Source organism: Ranitomeya variabilis, chromosome 2, assembly GCF_051348905.1.
Source record: "Ranitomeya variabilis isolate aRanVar5 chromosome 2, aRanVar5.hap1, whole genome shotgun sequence".
NCBI classification, from domain to species: Eukaryota; Metazoa; Chordata; class Amphibia; order Anura; family Dendrobatidae; genus Ranitomeya; species Ranitomeya variabilis.
In genome coordinates this window covers 198,000,122-198,019,983 of record NC_135233.1, presented here as the reverse complement: position 1 = coordinate 198,019,983, position 19,862 = coordinate 198,000,122, and the positions used below count along the sequence as shown (strand labels likewise).

At 48.9% G+C, this 19,862-nt stretch overlaps 1 protein-coding gene across 1 annotated transcript; it reads right to left on the bottom strand.

Moving 5' to 3' along the window:
* Positions 1-13,375: 13,375 nt before the first annotated feature.
* On the bottom strand, positions 13,376-19,662 carry TMEM35A (transmembrane protein 35A). Its single transcript, XM_077283427.1, has 2 exons — positions 18,909-19,662; positions 13,376-14,345 (listed from the first exon to the last, which is right to left on the bottom strand). The coding sequence occupies exons 1-2, from the start codon at positions 19,026-19,028 to the stop codon at positions 13,977-13,979; spliced, it is 489 nt and encodes a 162-aa protein (XP_077139542.1). The 5' UTR covers positions 19,029-19,662; the 3' UTR covers positions 13,376-13,976.
* Positions 19,663-19,862: the final 200 nt, after the last annotated feature.

Below are 19,862 nucleotides of genomic sequence, written 5' to 3'. Positions count from 1 at the left end.
GTGTTGCTCCATCGCTTGGGCGTTTCTCCCCAGTCTCCTCTGGGGCGGCGCTGTCAGCCCTCCCTCCCAGATGCGCCAATCACAGCGAAGCAGCTGAGCTAGCCTCGATGTGATTGGCAGAGTCTGGGAGGGAGGGGTGACAGCTCCCGCCCCAGAGGAGACTGGGGAGAAACGCCCAGCTGTCTACAAGCGGAGATGTCACATGCTGCACTCCAGAAGACACAACTGTGAATATCTGTGATGGAGCGACGCAAAACAGCAGCAGAATCCGGGGGGCTCAGGGATTTCCAGCAGGTATTTAACACAGTTTTTTGTGCAAGTGACAGGTGGTCTATAAGGACCCCTTTACGCTTCTGAACTATTCTCATTTATAACTTTATGCAAAGCAATGAAAATGTACAACGCATTAATAAAACTCTGCTAGTTGTCTCTTGTGCCGTATTATTACTGGATCATAGGGCCGGCAATGTCCTCTCAAGCAGAATGGCTAAAGGGAATCCGTCAGCAGGAGTTCTCCCCCAAACTACACTGTGTTCCAAATTACTATGCAAATAATATTTCCTCATATTTTCTCTAAATTACCTATCTGAATTGCAGTCATTGTTATTTTCCAGTCATCTACTATTCTAGTATAATTGCAATGTTTTGGAACAAACTGCCTATGAAAACAGTATCTTTAAAAAAAAAATAAACACTCAAAATGCATGTTCCAAATTATTATGCACAGCAGAGTTTTCAACCTTTTTTTTTTATTTTGAACAAAAAAATGGTCAGTTGTGAAGTTATAAGAATTATCAGCTTATTACAAAATGAAATCAAACAGTTTTCAAGTGAAAACTTTATTCTAGGTGATGTTACATTTGCACATAGGACCCCTTGTTCAAAAGAAGCTTCTGAACTCTCTCGTCCATTGAATTTGTCAGTTTTTGGATGGTTTCTGCTTCAATTGTTTTGCATGTGGACAGAATCCCCTCCCAGAGCTGTTGCTTAGATGTGAACTGCCTCCAGCCATCATAGACACTCCTTTTGATGATGCTCCAGAGGTTCTCAATGGGGTTGAGGTCAGGGGAAGATGGTGGCCACACCATAAGTTTGTCCTCTTTTATGCCCATAGCAGCCAGAGATGCAGATGTGTTTTTTGCAGCATGAGACGATGCATTATCATGCATGAAAATGATCTTGCTGCAGAAAGCACGGTTCTTCCTCTTGAACCATGGCAGGAAGTGTTGTTTTAGAAACTCCACATAGATTATGGAGTTCATCTTTACCCCTTCAGGGATCAGAAAGGGGCCGACAATCTCTCTCCCCATGATTCCAGCCCAAAACATTACTCCACCTCCTCCTTGGCATCTTATCCGTGTTTTCCTGGGGTGTCCATCAACCAGCCATCCTCCACTCCATCCATCTGGACAATCGAGCGTTGCACGGCACTCATCGGTGAACAAAACAGTTTGGAAGTTAGTCTTCATGTATTGTTTGGCCCTCTAGAGCCGTTTCTGCTTGTGTGCAGTGGATAGAGGTGGTCGACAGGATGGCTTACGCACCTCTGAAGGACTCTGCATCTTGTTGTTCTGGGGACGTTGGAGGCACCAGCAGCTTCAAAAACTTGTCTGCTGCTATGACCAGGCATTTTTGCAGCTGCTCTTTTAACCTTACGCAATTGCCTGTTGGAAAGAGTCCTCAATTTTTCCTTATCAGCATGCACACGTGTGTGCTGGGAATCAGCTACATACTTCTTGATTGTGCGATGATCACGATGAAGTGTCTTGGCAATGTTGATTGTAGTCATGCCTTGACCTAAATACTCCACAATTTGTTGCTTCTCAGCAGCCGACACATCCTTTTTCTTTCCCATTTTGGCAAAAAATGTAGGCTGCTTAATAATGTGGAACAGCCTTCTTAAGTAGTCTTGCCTTTATTTGGACACACCTGTTAAACTAATTTGAACAGATATCTGCAATTGCTTTCAGTGATATAAAGAGCCCTGACACACATCACCATCAATGAGTTTAAATGACAAACAAAAAAATTCTAACCTTATCACTCCTAAACTCTTTGTGCATAATAATTTGGAACACAGTGTATATGTGCAGGCAGCTCTCCCTAAGACAAGTCCAGCAATCCCTTTACATGGCCGCTCCCTTCCTCCAACACTGAGAAACCAGTGTTTGAATTGATATGTGAATGAGGCTGAACAGCTATGGTAGATCTGACGCCTCCGTAGAGCTATGGTAGATCTGATGCCTCCGTAGAGCTATGGTAGATATGATGCCTCCGTAGAGCTATGGTAGATCTGATTCCTCCTTAGAGCTATGGTAGATCTGATTCCTCCGTAGAGCTATGGTAGATCTGATTCCTCCGTAGAGTTATGGTAGATCTGATTCCTCTGTAGAGCTATGGTAGATCTGATTCCTCCGTAGAGCTATGGTAGATCTGATGCCTCCTTAGAGCTATGGTAGATCTGATGCCTCCGTAGAGCTATGCTAGATCTGATGCCTCCGTAGAGCTATGCTAGATCTGATGCCTCCGTAGAGCTATGGTAGATCTGATGCCTCCGTAGAGCTATGGTAGATCTGATGCACTCCAGCTCTATTCCTCAGCCCCTGCCACCACCTCCTCCTGCTTGACTGAAGGCCTCTGTGTGACTTCAGGCAAATGAACAGTCCGTCTAGCAGGAAGAGGCATCGCTGGGTGGGAAATAGAGCTGGAGTGACAGGCTTCAGATCTACCATAGCTCTTCAGCCTCATTTCCATGTCAATTCAAACACAGATTTCTCAATGTTGGGGAAGAGTCAGGCGGCCATATAACTCAGTCGAGGATCACGACGCGGTGCACGGACTGACCCTCGGCTCTCCCGACCTGAGTATGACAGCTGCATAGAAATACGTACTGTCACTCGCGGGTCAGGAGAGCTGCTGGTCAGTCCAAAGATTGCATTACGATCCTTATCTGAATTATACGGCCGTCTGAATTTTTCCCCTGGAGGAGCAGACTTGTCAATAGTACTTGAGGTCAAAGTAGAGGTCCAGGTGTGTGTTATTGTCTGCCAGAGGTGTATCTAGCCTTTCCTGCACCCGGGGCAAAGGATCAGTCTGGAACCCCCCCCCCAAAAAAAAAACCAAAACCTCCCCCATTTGAACCTTAAGGCCATGTGCACACGTTGCGGATTTCTTGCAGAAATTTCCTGAAGAAAACCGGAAATTTTCTGCAAGAAATCCGCCTTTTTTTTTTGCGTTTTTTTTCCGTTTTTTTCGCGTTTTTTTAGCATTCTGCAAGCGTAATTAGCTTGCAGAATGCTAAAGTTTTCCAAGCGATCTGTAGCATCGCTTGGAAAACTGACTGACAAGTTGGTCACACTTGTCAAACATACTGTTTGACAAGTGTGACCAACTTTTTTCTATAGATGCAGCTTATGCAGCATCTATAGTAAAAGATAGAATGTTTAAAAATAATAAAAAAAATAAAAAAATGCTTATACTCACCCAGACATCTCATCAGCGGCGTCCGTTCGTCTTCCTATAGCTGGTCTGTGCGCACAGGGCCTTCCGTGACGTCACGGTCACGTGAGCGGTCACATGACCGCTCACGACCAATCACAGGACAGTGACGTCATCGGCAAGGTCCTTCGCCGCACATCAGCTACAGGAACCGAACGGCAGCGGTGAGGCGGGAACACTGCGCGGGACATCGAGGGTGAGTATAGGACTATTTTTTATTTTATTTCTTATTTTTTGACCACTTATATGGTGCCCAGTGCGTGGAGGAGAGTCTCCTCTTCTCCACCCTGGGTACCAACCGCACATAATCTGCTTACTTCCCGCATGGTGTGCACAGCCCCGTGCGGGAAGTAAGCAGATCAATGGACTCCTAGGTGTGCGGAATCCCTGCAATTCCGCATTTTTAATGAACATGTTGCTTTTTTTTCCGCTATGCGATTTTTTCGCGGAAAAAATCGCAACATTTGCACAAAAAATGCGGAATACCTTGTAAATAATAGGAGGCATATGTTAGCGTTTTTTTCGCGTTTTTATCACGTTTTTATAGCGAAAAAACGCGAAAAAAACGCTAAAAATCCTGAACGTGTGCACATGGCCTAACTCTATTGAAACTGTATGACCAAGCCAAGGTACATTCCTGAATCTCCATAATGTTAAAATAGATATCAATAAAAGTAAAATTAATTGAGACATCAGTAGGTTGTGTTTTTGAATATCCATATTGAATCAGGAGCCCCATATAATCCTGCATAAAGGTTAATAATGGCCCCATAAGATGCTCCATAGACACATTTGCCCAATATAATGCTGCAGAAACGTTGATTATGGCCCCATAAGATGCTCCATAGAGACACTTGCCCCATATAGTGCTGCACAAACGTTATGGCCCCATAGACACTTGCCCCATATAGTGCTGCACAAACGTTATGGCCCATAAGATGCTCTATACAGATACTTGCCCCATATAGTGCTGCACAAACGTTATGGCCCCATAAGATGCTCTATACAGACGCTTGCCCCATATAGTGCTGCACTAACGTTATGGCCCCATAAGATGCTCTATGCAGATACTTGCCCCATATAGTGCTGCACAAATGTTATGGCCCCATAGATGCTCCATACAGACACTTGCCCCGTTATAGTGCTGCACAAACGTTATGGCCCCATATAGTGCTGCACAAACGTTAGGGCCCCATATAGTGCTGCACAAATGTTATGGCCCCCATATAGTGCTGCACAAATGTTATGGCCCCATATAGTGCTGCACAAACGTTAGGGCCCCCATATAGTGCTGCACAAACATTATGGTCCCCATATAGTGCTGCACAAACAGGGCCCCCATATAGTGCTGCACAAACATTATGGTCCCCATATAGTGCTGCACAAACGTTATGGCCCCCATATAATGCTGCACAAATGTTATGGCCCCATAAGATGCCCTGTACAGATATTTGCCCCATTTGCTGTTGCTGCGATAAAAAAAAAAAAATCACATACTCACCTCTCCGTCGCTCAGGCCTCCGGCACTTTCAATATTGACCTGCTCCTCGTTCCATTCGCCGCTCCATCTTCTGCCTTTTCTGCACTGACATTAAGGCAGAGGGCGCGCACTAACTACGTCATCGTGCCCTCTGACCTCAGCGTCACTGCAGAAGACGGAGCGGCGGCTGGAACGAGGAGAGGTGAATATCGCACAGCGCTCCCCCTCCCCGTTATACTCACCTACTCCTGGCGCTGTGCAGTCCCTGCTTCCCCGGCGCTGCTGCTTCCTGTACTGAGCGGTCACTGTTACCGCTCATTACAGTAATGAATATGTGGCTCCACCCATATGGGAGGTGGAGCCGCATATTCATTACTGTAATGAGCTGTACCATGTGACCGCTCAGTACAGGAAGCCGGGGCGTCGGGCAGCCAGGGACTGCGCCTGGAGTAGGTGAGTATAATTAGACAGCCCCCGCTCCCTGGCTCTGCCAACCCCCTCCTTGGACTGCCGCATCATCAGGCGGCCCTCTGGCGCCCCCTGTCGGCTGTGCCCGAGGCACATGCCCCGGCTGCCCCCTTTGATATGCCACTGTTGTCTGCAGCACTGATGTCACAGTCTTAGTGATTGACTGCAGCGTTGTTGACAATACCAGACACCAAGGCAGCAGTGATGGAGACTCAGCGCTGGACCTGGGGAGGTCACAGTGTAAGGTCTCCATCACACGCCCTGATATTTCCAGTACTGGTGTTATCCGTGTCTGTGTGCCACGTACCGGGATGGAGTGTAGAGTAGAAGTGACCGATGTGTAGGTGTTAGATGTGCAAACATAGAGATGGATAGATATCTGTGAGAAATATAGTGCTGCGCCTGTGTACTGTACTGCACATGTATTAACTAAGTAAATGAAAAGAATGATGTGGGGTTCCCCGTTTTTTTTTTATAACCAGCCAAGGTAAAGCAGACAGCGGTGAGCTGATATCAGGTTGGGAAGGTCCATGGTTATTGGGCCCTCCCTACCCTAAAAATGCCAGTCACCAGCTGCCCCATTGTTGGCACATTACATGAGATGCTCCAATTCTGGCACTTTGCCCTCTCTTCCTGATTGCACTCGTGCGGTGGCAATCGTGGTAATGGTAGTTGGGGTTGATGTGAGCTGTGATTTGTCAGAAATCACATCTAGCATCAAGCCCTGGTGTTAGTAATGAAGAGGTCTCTATCAGACACCCCATTACTAACCCGGTAATATGAAGGAAACATGCACAAAAAATACTTTATTTAAATAAAGACCTCCCCACACTATCGCAAAGGTAACACTGTACCCTTAGAAGCGCTTGCAGCCATAGACTTAAGTTGTCTCCACCTCTTCTCCTGCACCGCAACGTTTTTACCTGCTTGTGAATAAAGAATCAAAGCCCAGGATGATGAACGCTGCCTCTATTCTTTCTGGACATTTACACTGCACTCTGTAGTACATGCCTGCACACAGTGGCGTAACTACAAAGCTATGGGCCCCGGTGCGAACTTCCAAATGGGCCCCCCCCCCCCCCCCCACATTCCCCTAGATACGCCTCGGACTGTTGCAGGAATCTCCTGCACTGCAACATGGTGGTGGGTGCCAGCACAGCCCGCACAGTGGTATATCCAGCACAGCCCGCACAGTGGTATATAGAGCACAGCCCGCACAGTGGTATATCCAGCTGAGCCCGCACAGTGGTATATCCAGCACAGCCCGCACAGTGGTATATAGAGCACAGCCCGCACAGTGGTATATCCAGCACAGCCCGCGCAGTGGTATATCCAGCACAGCCCGCACAGTGGTATATAGAGCACAGCCCGCACAGGGGTATATAGAGCACAGCCCGCACAGTGGTATATCCAGCATAGCCCGCACAGTGGTATATCCAGCACAGCCCGCACAGTGGTATATCCAGCACAGCCCGCACAGTGGTATATAGAGCACAGCCCACATCTCATCCCACCACCCCCGATAATGGCCCCACAGTCCGGTTAAAAAGAAAAAAAAAAAAAACACTCTCCTCACCTTTCCTTTTGCCCGCGCTGCTCGTCCCTGCTCCTGTCTCGGTGGCTGCAGTCTGCGCAGGACACAGCAGGTGCGCGATGATATGACGTCATCGCGCACCCGCAGTGTACTGTCAGAGGCAGAGCGGGGAATGATGGGAGAGGGAGCGACAGGAGACGCTCTCTCCGACATCATTGCATTGAACTATACCGGTGTCATAGACGCCGGTATAGTTAAATGCGGCGGCGGCACTGGCGGGGGGCGGGGGAAACAGTACAGCGGGCGGCCCACTACTGGCACCGGCTCTCCTGGCATTTGCCAGAAGTGCCCGATGGCCAGTCCGGCCCCGCAGGTCAGGGGCCGGCCCTGGGCCCCTGACCTGCGGGGCCCGGTCGCAATGGCGACCGCTGCGACCGCGGTAGTTACGCCCCTGCCTGCACAAGGCAATCTTGCCTTACGCAGGCGTGTACTATGAAGGACAGAGAATGAACTTCAATCCAATATTGCAGCCAGCATGCAGCCAGCGGGTAAGGAAAGGGTGAATCAAACAGCCGAAAACCCCGCCTCTATGGCTGAAAATTGTTCCCTCCAAATTCAGGTGACAGAGTCCCTTTAACTTCCTGGCTGATGTCTGAGATGTTGCTTCATTATTGGCACATAATCTTCCTTTCTCATGATGCCATCTATTTTGTGAAGTGCACCAGTCCCTCCAGCAGCAAAACAACCCCACATGATGCTGCCTCCCGTGTTTCACAGTGAGGATGGTGTTCTTAGGCTTCCAAGCTTCTCCCTTTTGACTTCAAACGTAACGATGGACATTATGCCCAAAAAGTTCAATTTTAGTTTCATCAGACCACAGGACATGTCTCTAAAAGCTAAGGTATTTGTTCTTGTGTGCATTTGCTGACATTAAGGTACCTTCACACTGAACAACTTAACAACGATAACGATAGCGATCCGTGACGTTGCAGCGTCCTGGATAGCGATATCGTTGTGTTTGACACGCAGCAGCGATCAGGATCCTGCTGTGATATCGTTGGTCAGAGCTAGAAGGCCAGCACCTTATTTCGTCGCTGGATCACCCGCTGACATCGCTGAGTCGGCGTGTGTGACACCGATTCAGCGATGTCTTCACTGGTAACCAGGGTAAACATCGGGTTACTAAGTGCAGGGCCGCGCTTAGTAACCCGATATTTACCCTGGTTACCATTGTAAATGTAAAAAAAACCAAACACTACATACTTACATTCCGGTGTCTGTCGCGTCCCCCGGCGTCCGCTTCCCTGCACTGTGTCAGCGCCGGCCGGCCGTAAAGCAGAGCACAGCGGTGACGTCACCGCTGATTTACGGCCGGCGCTTACACAGTGCAGGGAAGCGGACGCCGGGGAACGCGACAGACACCAGAATGTGAGTATGTAGTGTTTGTTTTTTTTTACATTTACACTGGTAACCAGGGTAAACATCGGGTTACTAAGCGCGGCCCTGCACTTAGTAACCCGATGTTTACCCTGGTTACCCGGGGACTTCGGCATCGTTGGTCGCTGGAGAGCTGTCTGTGTGACAGCTCTCCAGCGACCACACAACGACGAAACAGCGACGCTGCAGCGATCGGCATCGTTGTCTATATCGCTGCAGCGTCGCTTAATGTGACGGTACCCTTAGTCTGGCTTTTTTATGTTTCTAGTGGAGTAATGGCTTCTTCCTGGCAGAGTGGTCTTTCAGCTCATGTTGATACAGTACTCGTTACACTGTGGATATTGACACAATCTTAACAGCTTCCGCCATCATCTTTCCTTTTGTCCTTGGGTTGATATGCACGTCGGACCAAAGCACGTTGATTTCTGGGACACAAAACAAAACCCGTCTCCTTCCTGAGCGGTATGATGGCTAGACATTCACATCTTGTTTGTACTTGCTTATAATTGTTTGTACAGATGAACGAGGCATCTTCAGGTATTTTAAATTGTACTCAAGGATGAGCCAGACTTGTGCAAGTCCACAATTCCCTTGTCACTGTGTTATCACGACAGAGAGGAGTCAGAAGACCGAATCGTCTGATTGCTTCTACTCCTGTGCTGAAAAGAAGCACTTCACCTTCTTTTTAAACAGTGCAAATTTCTTATTGGCAGTATAGGGGTTAATTGGCCATGTTGGGAGCTCTTGGACTCTGGGCGCTGAGCTGTGCACGGTTAGCCACTTCTGTCCCCTATATAATCTGGGTCCTGACGGATGCACATCGTCAGAGCTAACTTATGCTGCATGGCTGGGAGGATAGGAGTTAGTGGTTATATGAGAAGGAGTATGCTGGGTTCATCAGTGACTGTTGCTTGGGTTTGTAAATGTGATAATTCCCTTTTCTTCTCCTACTTTGGTTTTTCCCCATCCTCCACTCTCCGGTGCATTCCTCTGTTATATGTAAGCGAATATTTGTATGCCTGGTATTTTCATTTGCACTTGTTCGTGTTGCCTTGTTCGTCTGGGTGGTGTCCTGTGGTGCACTGTTACTCTCCTCTTCCCTGGGTGTGGGAAGGGTACAGATGGAGGGCGTATACAGGAGATAAGACAAGGTACATGGTCTTGGCATCTTCACCTTCAGAAGTAACCTGGGGAATAGGGTGAGTTAGGGTGCCCCCTAGCTGTAGGGACAGGGAAGGAGCCCTTGGTCTCGGGTCACCCAACAAACGAGTTGTGACATTAGCTCTGACTGAAACCATTTTTTTATCCATTATGGATCCTATTACTGCTCTAACGGGGCAACTGCAGGAGTCAGTCTGGAGGTGGCAGATTTATGCACTGTCATTTTGCAGCAACCTAATACATCAAGTTTGGGGACCATGACTCCCAGGCAGCCTGTAGTGGAGCCCAAGATTGCTTTGCCTGACAGGTTCTCTTGGGGCATGATGACAAGTTTGTTGTTTTCAGGGAGACCTGTAATCTGTACTTTAGGCTATGTCCTGTTTACTCAGGAACCGAGGAGTAACGTGTGGGGATAATACACTCACTCCTTCAGGATGACCCCCAAGCATGGGCATTCTCTCTCCCGTCTGACTCCCAATCGCTTCAGATGGTACAGGAATTTTTTCTGGCGCTGGGCCTTATATACGACGACCCCATCTCCTTGGCTGAGTCCACACTGCACCAACTTCAGCAAGGAAACTGGCCGGCGAAGGAGTATTACTCCGAGTTTCGGAGGTGGGCCATGGACACCAAGTGGAATGACCCTGCACTCCATAGCCTGTTCTGTGAGGGGCTATCTGTAAGAGTGAAGGATGCCTTAGTGGATAGCCAGTCTGTATTTAGATACATGTCTGATTTTGGGGATGTTTTCTCTGAGCAGGTGTGCCAAGAACTTCCTCCCCATCATTGTTATGACTACGCTATTAATTTTGTTCCTGAGGCCAAGCTGCCTAAGAGCAGACGGTATAATATCTCTGGTCCAGATAGGCAGGCTATGAAGGACTACATCGCAGAAAACCTGGCTAAAGGTCATATCAGACCATCCTCATCCTCCATTGCTGGGGGGGTTTTCTTTGTAAAGAAGAAAGATGGGGAAGGTTATGCCCCTGCCTAGATTTCCGCAAACTCAACCTGATTACAGTCCAGATCCATATCTGCTCCCTCTCATCCGGAACCTCTTTAATCAGATGGTAGGCGCAAAATGTTTTCCAAAACTGGATCTCGGGGGGCGTATAATCTCATTCACATTAAAGAGGGGGATGAGTGGAAAACAGCATTCAATACGCCTGAGGGACACTATGAGAACCTAGTGATGCCGTTTGGTTTGATGAATGTTCCAAAGTGTTTCAGCACTTTGTAAATGTCATCTTTAGTCACCTGGTAGGTAGATTTGTGGTATTCTATCTTGATGACATTAATTTATTCATCTGACCTTGACCTAACATCAAGTACATGTCAGGCAGGTCTTACAAATACTCGTGTATTCGTGTTGCCTTGTTCGTCAGTGTGGTGTACTGCTACTCCCCTCTTCCCTGGGTGGGGGGAAGGGTACAGACAGAGGGCGATTGCAGGAGATAAGGCAAGGTACATGGCCCAAGCTTCTTCACCTTCAGAAGTAACCTGGGAAATAGGGCAAGCTAGGGCACCCCCTAGCAGTTGGGACAGGGAAGGAGCTCCTGGTCCAGAGCCACCAGACAACCGAGTCGTGACATCTCTTCCTGATATCTTGGTTGATTTATTTAGACTTTCCCATGATGCTACACATAAAAGCAATGTGTTTCAGGTGTGCATTAAAATACCTCCACCGGTGTGTCTCTAATTAACTCAGCTGTTGCCAAAAAACCAGAAGCTTCCAAACACAGGACATCATCATATGGGCAGTCCAGAATTGTTTAAAGGCATATTTACCTTAGCGTATGTAAACTTTTGACTGTGCAGTAATAAACATGCCTTAAACCATTTTCTATCTCATTATTCTGGCATTTGGTGAATATTAATAATTATGGTAATCCTAATGGACCTAAAGTGGGAAAGGTTTATTCTGATTTCATGTAAAATACTGAGGAAAAACATGCAGATGTGTCTTTCTATATAGTGGATGTAAACTTCTGGTTTCAACTATACTTCATTCTTCAACTATCATTCATATTACGTCATCTTTCAAAAAGTTACAGACACGGCGATGGTCGGCCCGTAAGTGGCATTTTCAAGACAAATTTTTGGCTTCAAAAAGGCTAAGGCTGAAATGACTCCATGTCTGTAACTTTTTAAAAATGAAATAAAGGAAATATTTGGGGAATATCCCTCATTTTGCCAGTCCAATTTATGCTTAGGAAAAGAAAAAAAAAGTAAAATGTAAATGTGGCTTGAACAGTTACACAATGCAGCCACGTAAGGCCCCCATCTAAATTAGCTAGGTGTTGACCAGACTACAGCCATCTCCTCTAGCTCATGTGTCTGTATGAGACAGCTGCTGCCACTGGCATCCTTCTCATCCCCAATATCCTCTGATGGGTGAGGATCGGCAATTTGGTGTGCCTGCCTTTGGCCTTCAAAACAGCATCAATTTTTTGAGGTATACTTGCACAAAGTCAGAGCTTATGGTTGGGTGTATGAGTAACCGATTATACCTAATGGGTGATCATGAACACTATTTTCAGATAAATGTTGATACACAGTCATTAACTGAAACATATGTGTAGAAGGCTTAAAACTGGATGAGGAACAACCAAACTCTGCTTCAAAAGGTGAGGTTGTGGAAGACAGTTTCAGGTCACAGGTCATACACCATGGGAAGACTGAGCACAGCAACAAGACACAAGGTAGTTATACTGCAACAGAAAAATTTCTCCCAGGCAAAGGTTTCAAAGCAGAAAGGGCATTCAAGAAGTGCTGTTCCAGTGCTTTTGAAGAATCACCATGAAATGGGCAACATTGAGAACTGTAGATGCAGTGATCGGCCAAAGAAACTTAGTGCAGCAGATGAAAGACACATCGTGCTTACTTCTGTATGAAATCAAAAGATGTCAAGCAGTGCCATCAGCTCAGAACTGGCAGCAACCAAAGGGACTCGGCTAAGCCATCTACTGTGTGGAGACATTTGGCCAGAAACTGCCTTCATGGAAGAATTGCTGCCAAAAATCCAGACCGTCAACATGGAAACAAGACTAAGCAAGTCAACTACAGTATACATGAAAACTTAGGAACTGGGGTGCAGAAAAATGGCAGCAGGTGCTCTGGGCTGATGGGCCATATGTGAAATGTTTGTCTGTAACAGAAGGAAGATTGCTCATTGGAGGGCTTAAGAGCAGTACAATAATGAGGGTCTGGAGGCAGCAGTGACGCATGGTGGAGGATCCTTGCAGGTCAGGGCCTGCATTTCAGCAAATGGACTTAGAGATTGTCAGGATTAATGGGGTCCACGATCGTCTACCATGTCTACAGTCCTCAATATTGCCCCTTTCTTGGTGCATCTTGATCAACACATCTTGAAACACCAGTCTGCTTTGAAATCTTTCCCTGAGAGAGACCTTGCTGATGCAGTATAACTATCTTGTGTCTTGTTGCTGTGCCCAGTCTTGTCATAGTGTAGGACCTGTGACATGAAATGGTCTTCTACAACCTCACTTTAAAGGCTGGAGAAAAAAAATGGGTTAATTCTTAGCTGCCAGTCAATGAATGATGAACAGGAGTCAAGAGATCCAGGAATGCAGTTTGTCATCGTGTGTTGATGTCTCACTTCTTCTTCAGGACAAATCATGTTGATTCCTGGATCTCTGACTCCTGTTCATCATTCATCGACTGGATGAACCCATTTTTCTCCAGCCTTTGATGTTCTCCAAATCGTGGGCCTAGTCGTGAATGTTGGGAAAAGAAATAATCAGAAGATAATTAAAAATTCACAATAACGCAGACAGTTCTGGGTTTCACACTTTGTCTTTATTGTTGTTGCATCTGTGCTCGGTGGTGCCATACATGGATGGATATCAAGATTCAAGATTCAAAGAAGCTTTATTGGCAGGACCAAATACACATCAGTTTTGCCAAAGCAAGTGTATAAAGGCAATAGGGATAGGGACTGTGGGGATGTTGGGTAGGAGCTGTAGGGGAGGTGGATGTGGGCAGATCCAGGGTAGGGGCTATTGGGACAGGGTGGAGTGGCTATGGTTTCATCTCCAGTGATTTTTAACGTCCTTGTGAATGATAATTGAAATGGACTGAATTGTTATCCAACGACAGGCTTGTGTCAGCATTTCATCGTAACGCAGACTCCCGTCCACATCTGTTCCAGCTGCCATTACTTGCTGGCAGAATCTTGCCCGTCGTTGACGTTCCGGCTCGCACGCTACATTGCTAATATTCAGCATGTCTCCAGCCCATTTTCCCAGAGACTTTCCTGAGGTACTGAATACAAGGTTACTTTAAAATTACTTAATAATATGAATTCAAATGGAAGATTATAAAACAACTCCGAGGAATCCTTATAAACCGTGTTGTGAAGAAAACCAAATCTTGTGGTTAAGATACCTTGATCTTCTTGGGGTCCCGAGGGATGGCCCCATTTTCACTTTGGGTCACCCTCTTGTCACGCAATTCCTCTTCGGGTTGGCGTGAAACAAGCAGGCGACAAGTGAGGAGAATCCCAAAAACAAGCGCGTGGGCATAACGTTTCAAGGGATCTCCAACAAGCTGGTGGAAGAAGAGAACAACGAGTACTAGAAGAAGAAGGACAAAGTTGGCGATATCTTTAGGGCGTCCAGGGACCAAAGTCAGGACAATTCCACTTGCAAGTTCCAGGGAGCCGACGATTTTCCTTAATAGCACAGAGGTAATTCCAAGACGTTTCAGTCCTGGGAGAGCCTTCAGGTAACTCTTATACGCCCGTTTCTACAAGAAAAAGGAAGCCGGAAATCAGTCAATGGCTGACATCTCAATTTGTAATGTCTTATACATTGGTGTGGTATAGTCAGTGGTCGAAACATGAGGGCCCCTGTGTAGGAACAGTATGAGGACCCTCTGCAGCCCAATATCTCCACATAATATACAATTCCACCTGCCAATCAGCGCGCATGGGCGCTGCTAGGTTGTCATGACAGATGGGGGTCTGCTGAAGACCCCCATGCTTGTCATTAAAATGAAAGCCAAAACATGGCCGGTGTTCATAGGAGATCCTGATTTTCTCTATACATATTAGTGTTGATGCCCTGCCATGTATAGTACAAGCGATTGGACGATCGCAGCTTCAAGTCCCCTAAGGGGAGTAAAAAATTCTAAAAATATGATGAAAAAAAAGTTTAAATTACTCCTTTTTGCCTTATTAAAAATACACATATTTGGTATCGCCGCATTCGTAAAAGTCAGGTCTAACAAAAAACAAGATAAATTAATCCGATCAATAAAAGGCGTAACGAGAAATAATTTAAAGCACCAGACAATACGTTTTTTTTTAGCCGCCACAGCATAGCAATAAGAGGCAGTCAAAACATCGTATTTACCCCAAAATGGCATTGATAAAAACCATCAGCTCAGGGCACAAAAAATAATAGTTACCTGCCCCAGATCCCGAAAAATGGAAATATTACGGGTCTCAGAAAATGGCGACTCTGGTAAGGTTTCTTTTTTTTAATGAATTTCTGACTTCTTTTTTTTCACCATTTAAATAAAAAACTATACATGTTTGGTATCTGTGTACTCGTACTGACCTGGAGAATCATAAAGCCAGGTCAGTTTTACTATATAGTGAACCTAGTAAATAAAAAAAAACCTTTTGTTTTGCAATTTCAACACATTTGGATTTTTTCTCCCGCTTTCCACTGCATCACATGATACAATTAATGGTGGCACTGAAAAGTACAACTGGAATGCAAAGCCTCATATGGCTATGAGAAGAGAAAATAAAAAAATGTATGGCTCATGGAAGAATGGGAGGCAATCATGAAAAAAAAAGGAAAGTGTTGTGAAGGGGTTACAGTGAATTGGGCTGAGCTGCATAGCAAAGCTTTGTAACTCTTCTAGTGTTTGGCATGGTTTTTTATTTTCAGTCAATTATATTGTAAAGTGAATGGAGTCTGCAGAACTTCATCTCGTCCCACACAAACAAGCTCTGATAAAGCTCGGCCTCCAAAACAATATAAAAACAAGCTGTGTTGGGGAAAAATTGGCTACTCTCTGCTGAAAGCCCCCTACATTGGCAGAAACTACCCCAACACCCTCATTTTTTGATGCGCCCACTCAGTTCCAGGCCTCCAGTTGCCCTTAGTGTCAGGGTGCAAACCACAGCCACCGGTGATATCCATGTCCTGAGTGCTCACGATGGTGGCAGCCATGTGGTCGTAAGGCGTGACTGAGTGGGAGACGCCCGGTGGCCCCCAATGATTACACACGGGCACAATGAGAAGTTAGGGGTCTGGAGCTATGGGGGGCAGTAACAAACACAGAGGAACAAAGGTCTTGCTTGCCAGGTCATTGAGAGGTCATCATATATTGGTACCAGCTTTAATTTCGAGACACCGCCTCAGGGAGTGAGTGTTCGGCTCATGAGATGGCTGCCAGGACACAGACACAAAAATTAGGGGTCACTGCATCTGTATCAACACGTAGGAAAAAGAAGCCGTACAGCCTAGTTCACATTAGCACAATGTTCTCTGCGGCAGGTTTCCTTCAGAATTAGCAAAAAGACCCTGACAGAGCCGGTCACTGAGGCCGATGGAGACAGAGAACCAGAAGACCATGGCTGGCACCGGATGAGACTCCACTATTCACATCTATGGGTGGACAAAAGAATAATCTACAGGATCCCTCACACATCATCCTGTAGGATTTGTTTTTTACCAATTACAATTAACACAGGGCGTTATTGCATGTTATACTTTTTTTTCTACGTGATAAGGATGTATAAAAATACAAAAAAAAAAAAAAAAAAAAAGACAGCAAACATTTCTGATGACAGACGGGAGAAAAAAAAAAAATCATCTCATCCAGAAAAAAAGAGGATTGTCCTCCGCTCGGCTGCAGGCGGCCTGTAGTCGACAATCTGTCCGAGGAGACCACCCCAAACAGGAGCGACGGCGGAGAACGGGGGCTGTGTGTATATATGTGCGTGTGTGTGTGTGTCGCAGACTGTGCCCCGCAGCCCATCATGTCGCCCTCCTCCCCAAATACCCCGCAGCCCATCATGTCACCCTCCTCCCCATATACCCCGCAGCCCATCATGCCACCCTCCTCCCCATATATCCCGCAGCCCATCATGCTACCCTCCTCCCCATATATCCCGCAGCCCATCATGCCACCCTCCTCCCCATATATCCAGCAGCCCATCATGTCACCCTCCTCCCCATATATCCCGCAGCCCATCCAGTCACCCTCCTCCTCATATACCCAGCAGCCCATCATGTCAACCTCCCCCCATATATCCTGCACCCCATGTCACCCTCCTCCCCATATATCCAGCAGCCCATCATGTCACCCTCCTCCCCATATATCCCGCAGCCCATCCAGTCACCCTCCTCCTCATATACCCCTCAGCCCATCATGTCACCCTTCCTCCCACATACCTCGCAGCCCATCATGTCACCCTCCTACTCATATACCCGGCAGCCCATCATGCCACCCTCCTCCCCATATATCCCGCAGCCCATCATGTCACCCTCCTCCTCATATACCCAGCAGCCCATCATGTCGCCCTCCTCCTCATATACCCAGCAACCCATCATGTCGCCCTCCTCCTCATATACCCAGCAGCCCATCATGTCGCCCTCCTCCTCATATACCCAGCAGCCCATCATGTCGCCCTCCTCCTCATATACCCAGCAGCCCATCATGTCGCCCTCCTCCCAATATACTCAGCAGCCCATCATGTCGCCCTCCTCCCAATATACCCAGCAGCCCATCATGTCACCCTCCTCCTCATATGCCCAGCAGCCCATCATGTCACCCTCCTCCCCATATACACCCCGCAGCCCATCATGTCACCCTCCTCCCCATATACCCCGCAGCCCATCGTGTCACCCTCCTCCCCATATACCCCGCAGCCCATTATGTTGGCCTCCTCCCCATATACCCTGCAGCCCATGTCACCCTCCTCCTCATATACCCCCCATCCCATCATGTCACCCTTCCTCCCACATACCCCGCAGCCCATCATGTCACCCTCCTCCCCATATATCCCGCAGCCCATCATGTCACCCTCCTCCCCATTACCCCGCAACCCATGTCACCCTCCTCATACCCAAAGCCAATCATGTCACCCTCCTCCCCATTACCCCGCAGCCCATCATGTCACCCTCCTCATACCCGAAGCCAATCATGTCACCCTCCCCCCCCATATACCCCACAGCCCATCATGTCACCCTCCTCCCCATATACCCCACAGCCCATCATGTCACCCTCCTCCCCATTACCCCTCAGCCCATCATGTCACCCTCCCCCACATACCCCGCAGCCCATCATGTCACCCTCCTCCCCATATACCCCGAAGCCCATCATGTCACCCTCCTCCCCATATACCCCGAAGCCCATCATGTCACCCTCCCCCATATACCCCGCAGCCCATCATGTCACTCTCCTCCCCATATACCCCGCAGCCCATCATGTCACCCTCCCCCATTACCCCTCAGCCCATCATGTCACCCTCCCCCATATACCCCGCAGCCCATCATGTCACCCTCCTCCCCATATACCCGGAAGCCCATCATGTCACCCTCCCCCATATACCCCGCAGCCCATCATGTCACCCTCCTCCCCATATACCCCGCAGCCCATCATGTCACCCTCCCCCATATACCCCGCAGCCCATCATGTCACTCTCCTCCCCATATACCCCGCAGCCCATCATGTCACCCTCCCCCATATACCCCGCAGCCCATCATGTCACCCTCCCCCATTACCCCTCAGCCCATCATGTCACCCTCCCCCATATACCCCGCAGCCCATCATGTCACCCTCCTCCCCCATTACCCCTCAGCCCATCATGTCACCCTCCCCCATATACCCCGCAGCCCATCATGTCACCCTCCTCCCCATATACCCCTCAGCCCATCATGTCACCCTCCCCCATTACCCCTCAGCCCATCATGTCACCCTCCCCCATATACCCCGCAGCCCATCGTGTCACCCTCCTCCCCCATATACCCCGCAGCCCATCGTGTCACCCTCCTCCCCATATACCCCGCAGCCCATCATGTCACCCTCCCCCATTACCCCTCAGCCCATCATGTCACCCTCCCCCATTACCCCGCAGCCCATCATGTCACCCTCCCCCATTACCCCTCAGCCCATCATGTCACCCTCCCCCATATACCCCGCAGCCCATCATGGAGCCTCGCATCCCGGCCGTTATACACCCGGGGAGGACAGCGCAGCACGGAGGTCAGGCCCCTTCCGCAGCCGGAGCACCGGGCAGTCCTGTGCAAGATGAGGATGCTCAGAGCGGTACCGCAGCCTCCTTCTTACCATCTCGCTGTACGCATCCTTGCTGAGTTTCGGTGTCAGCTTTATGGTTCCCATAAAAACGAAGAAAAGTCCGAGCGCCGCAGACAGGGCGAATATGGTGACGGTCCTCGGAGACGCCATCTGTGGCCGCCGGTGCCGCACGGTGAGCGCTCCCCGAGAATAATAACACACGGCGCTTTATTATAAGGAGCCTGCGCCTGCGCACTGTGGGGAAGGGGGTAAAGGTGCGCGCGGTCCTAGCGCCTCCGGGTTGTGTTCTGCTATCTGCGAAGTGATGGAGGGCAGCGCCGGCTGTGTGAGAAGGGGAGGCCGGCTGGTTGAGAAGGGGAGGCCGGCTGTGTGAGAAGGGAAGGCCGGCTGTGTGAGAAGGGAAGGCCGGCTGTGTGAGAAGGGGAGGCCGGCTGTGTGAGAAGGGGAGGCCGGCTGGTTGAGAAGGGGAGGCCGGCTGTGTGAGAAGGGGAGGCCGGCTGGTTGAGAAGGGGAGGCCGGCTGTGTGAGAAGGGGAGGCCGGCTGGTTGAGAAGGGGAGGCCGGCTGTGTGAGAAGGGGAGGCCGGCTGTGTGCGGTGCGAGAAGGGGAGGCCGGCTGTGTGAGAAGGGGAGGCCGGCTGTGTGCGGTGCGAGAAGGGGAGGCCGGCTGTGTGAGAAGGGGAGGCCGGCTGTGTGCGGTGCGAGAAGGGGAGGCCGGCTGGTTGAGAAGGGGAGGCCGGCTGTGTGAGAAGGGGAGGCCGGCTGGTTGAGAAGGGGAGGCCGGCTGTGTGAGAAGGGGAGGCCGGCTGTGTGCGGTGCGAGAAGGGGAGGCCGGCTGTGTGAGAAGAGGAGGCCGGCTGTGTGAGAAGGGGAGGCCGGCTGTGTGCGGTGCGAGAAGGGGAGGCCGGCTGTGTGAGAAGGGGAGGCCGGCTGTGTGCGGTGCGAGAAGGGGAGGCCGGCTGTGTGAGAAGAGGAGGACGGCTGTG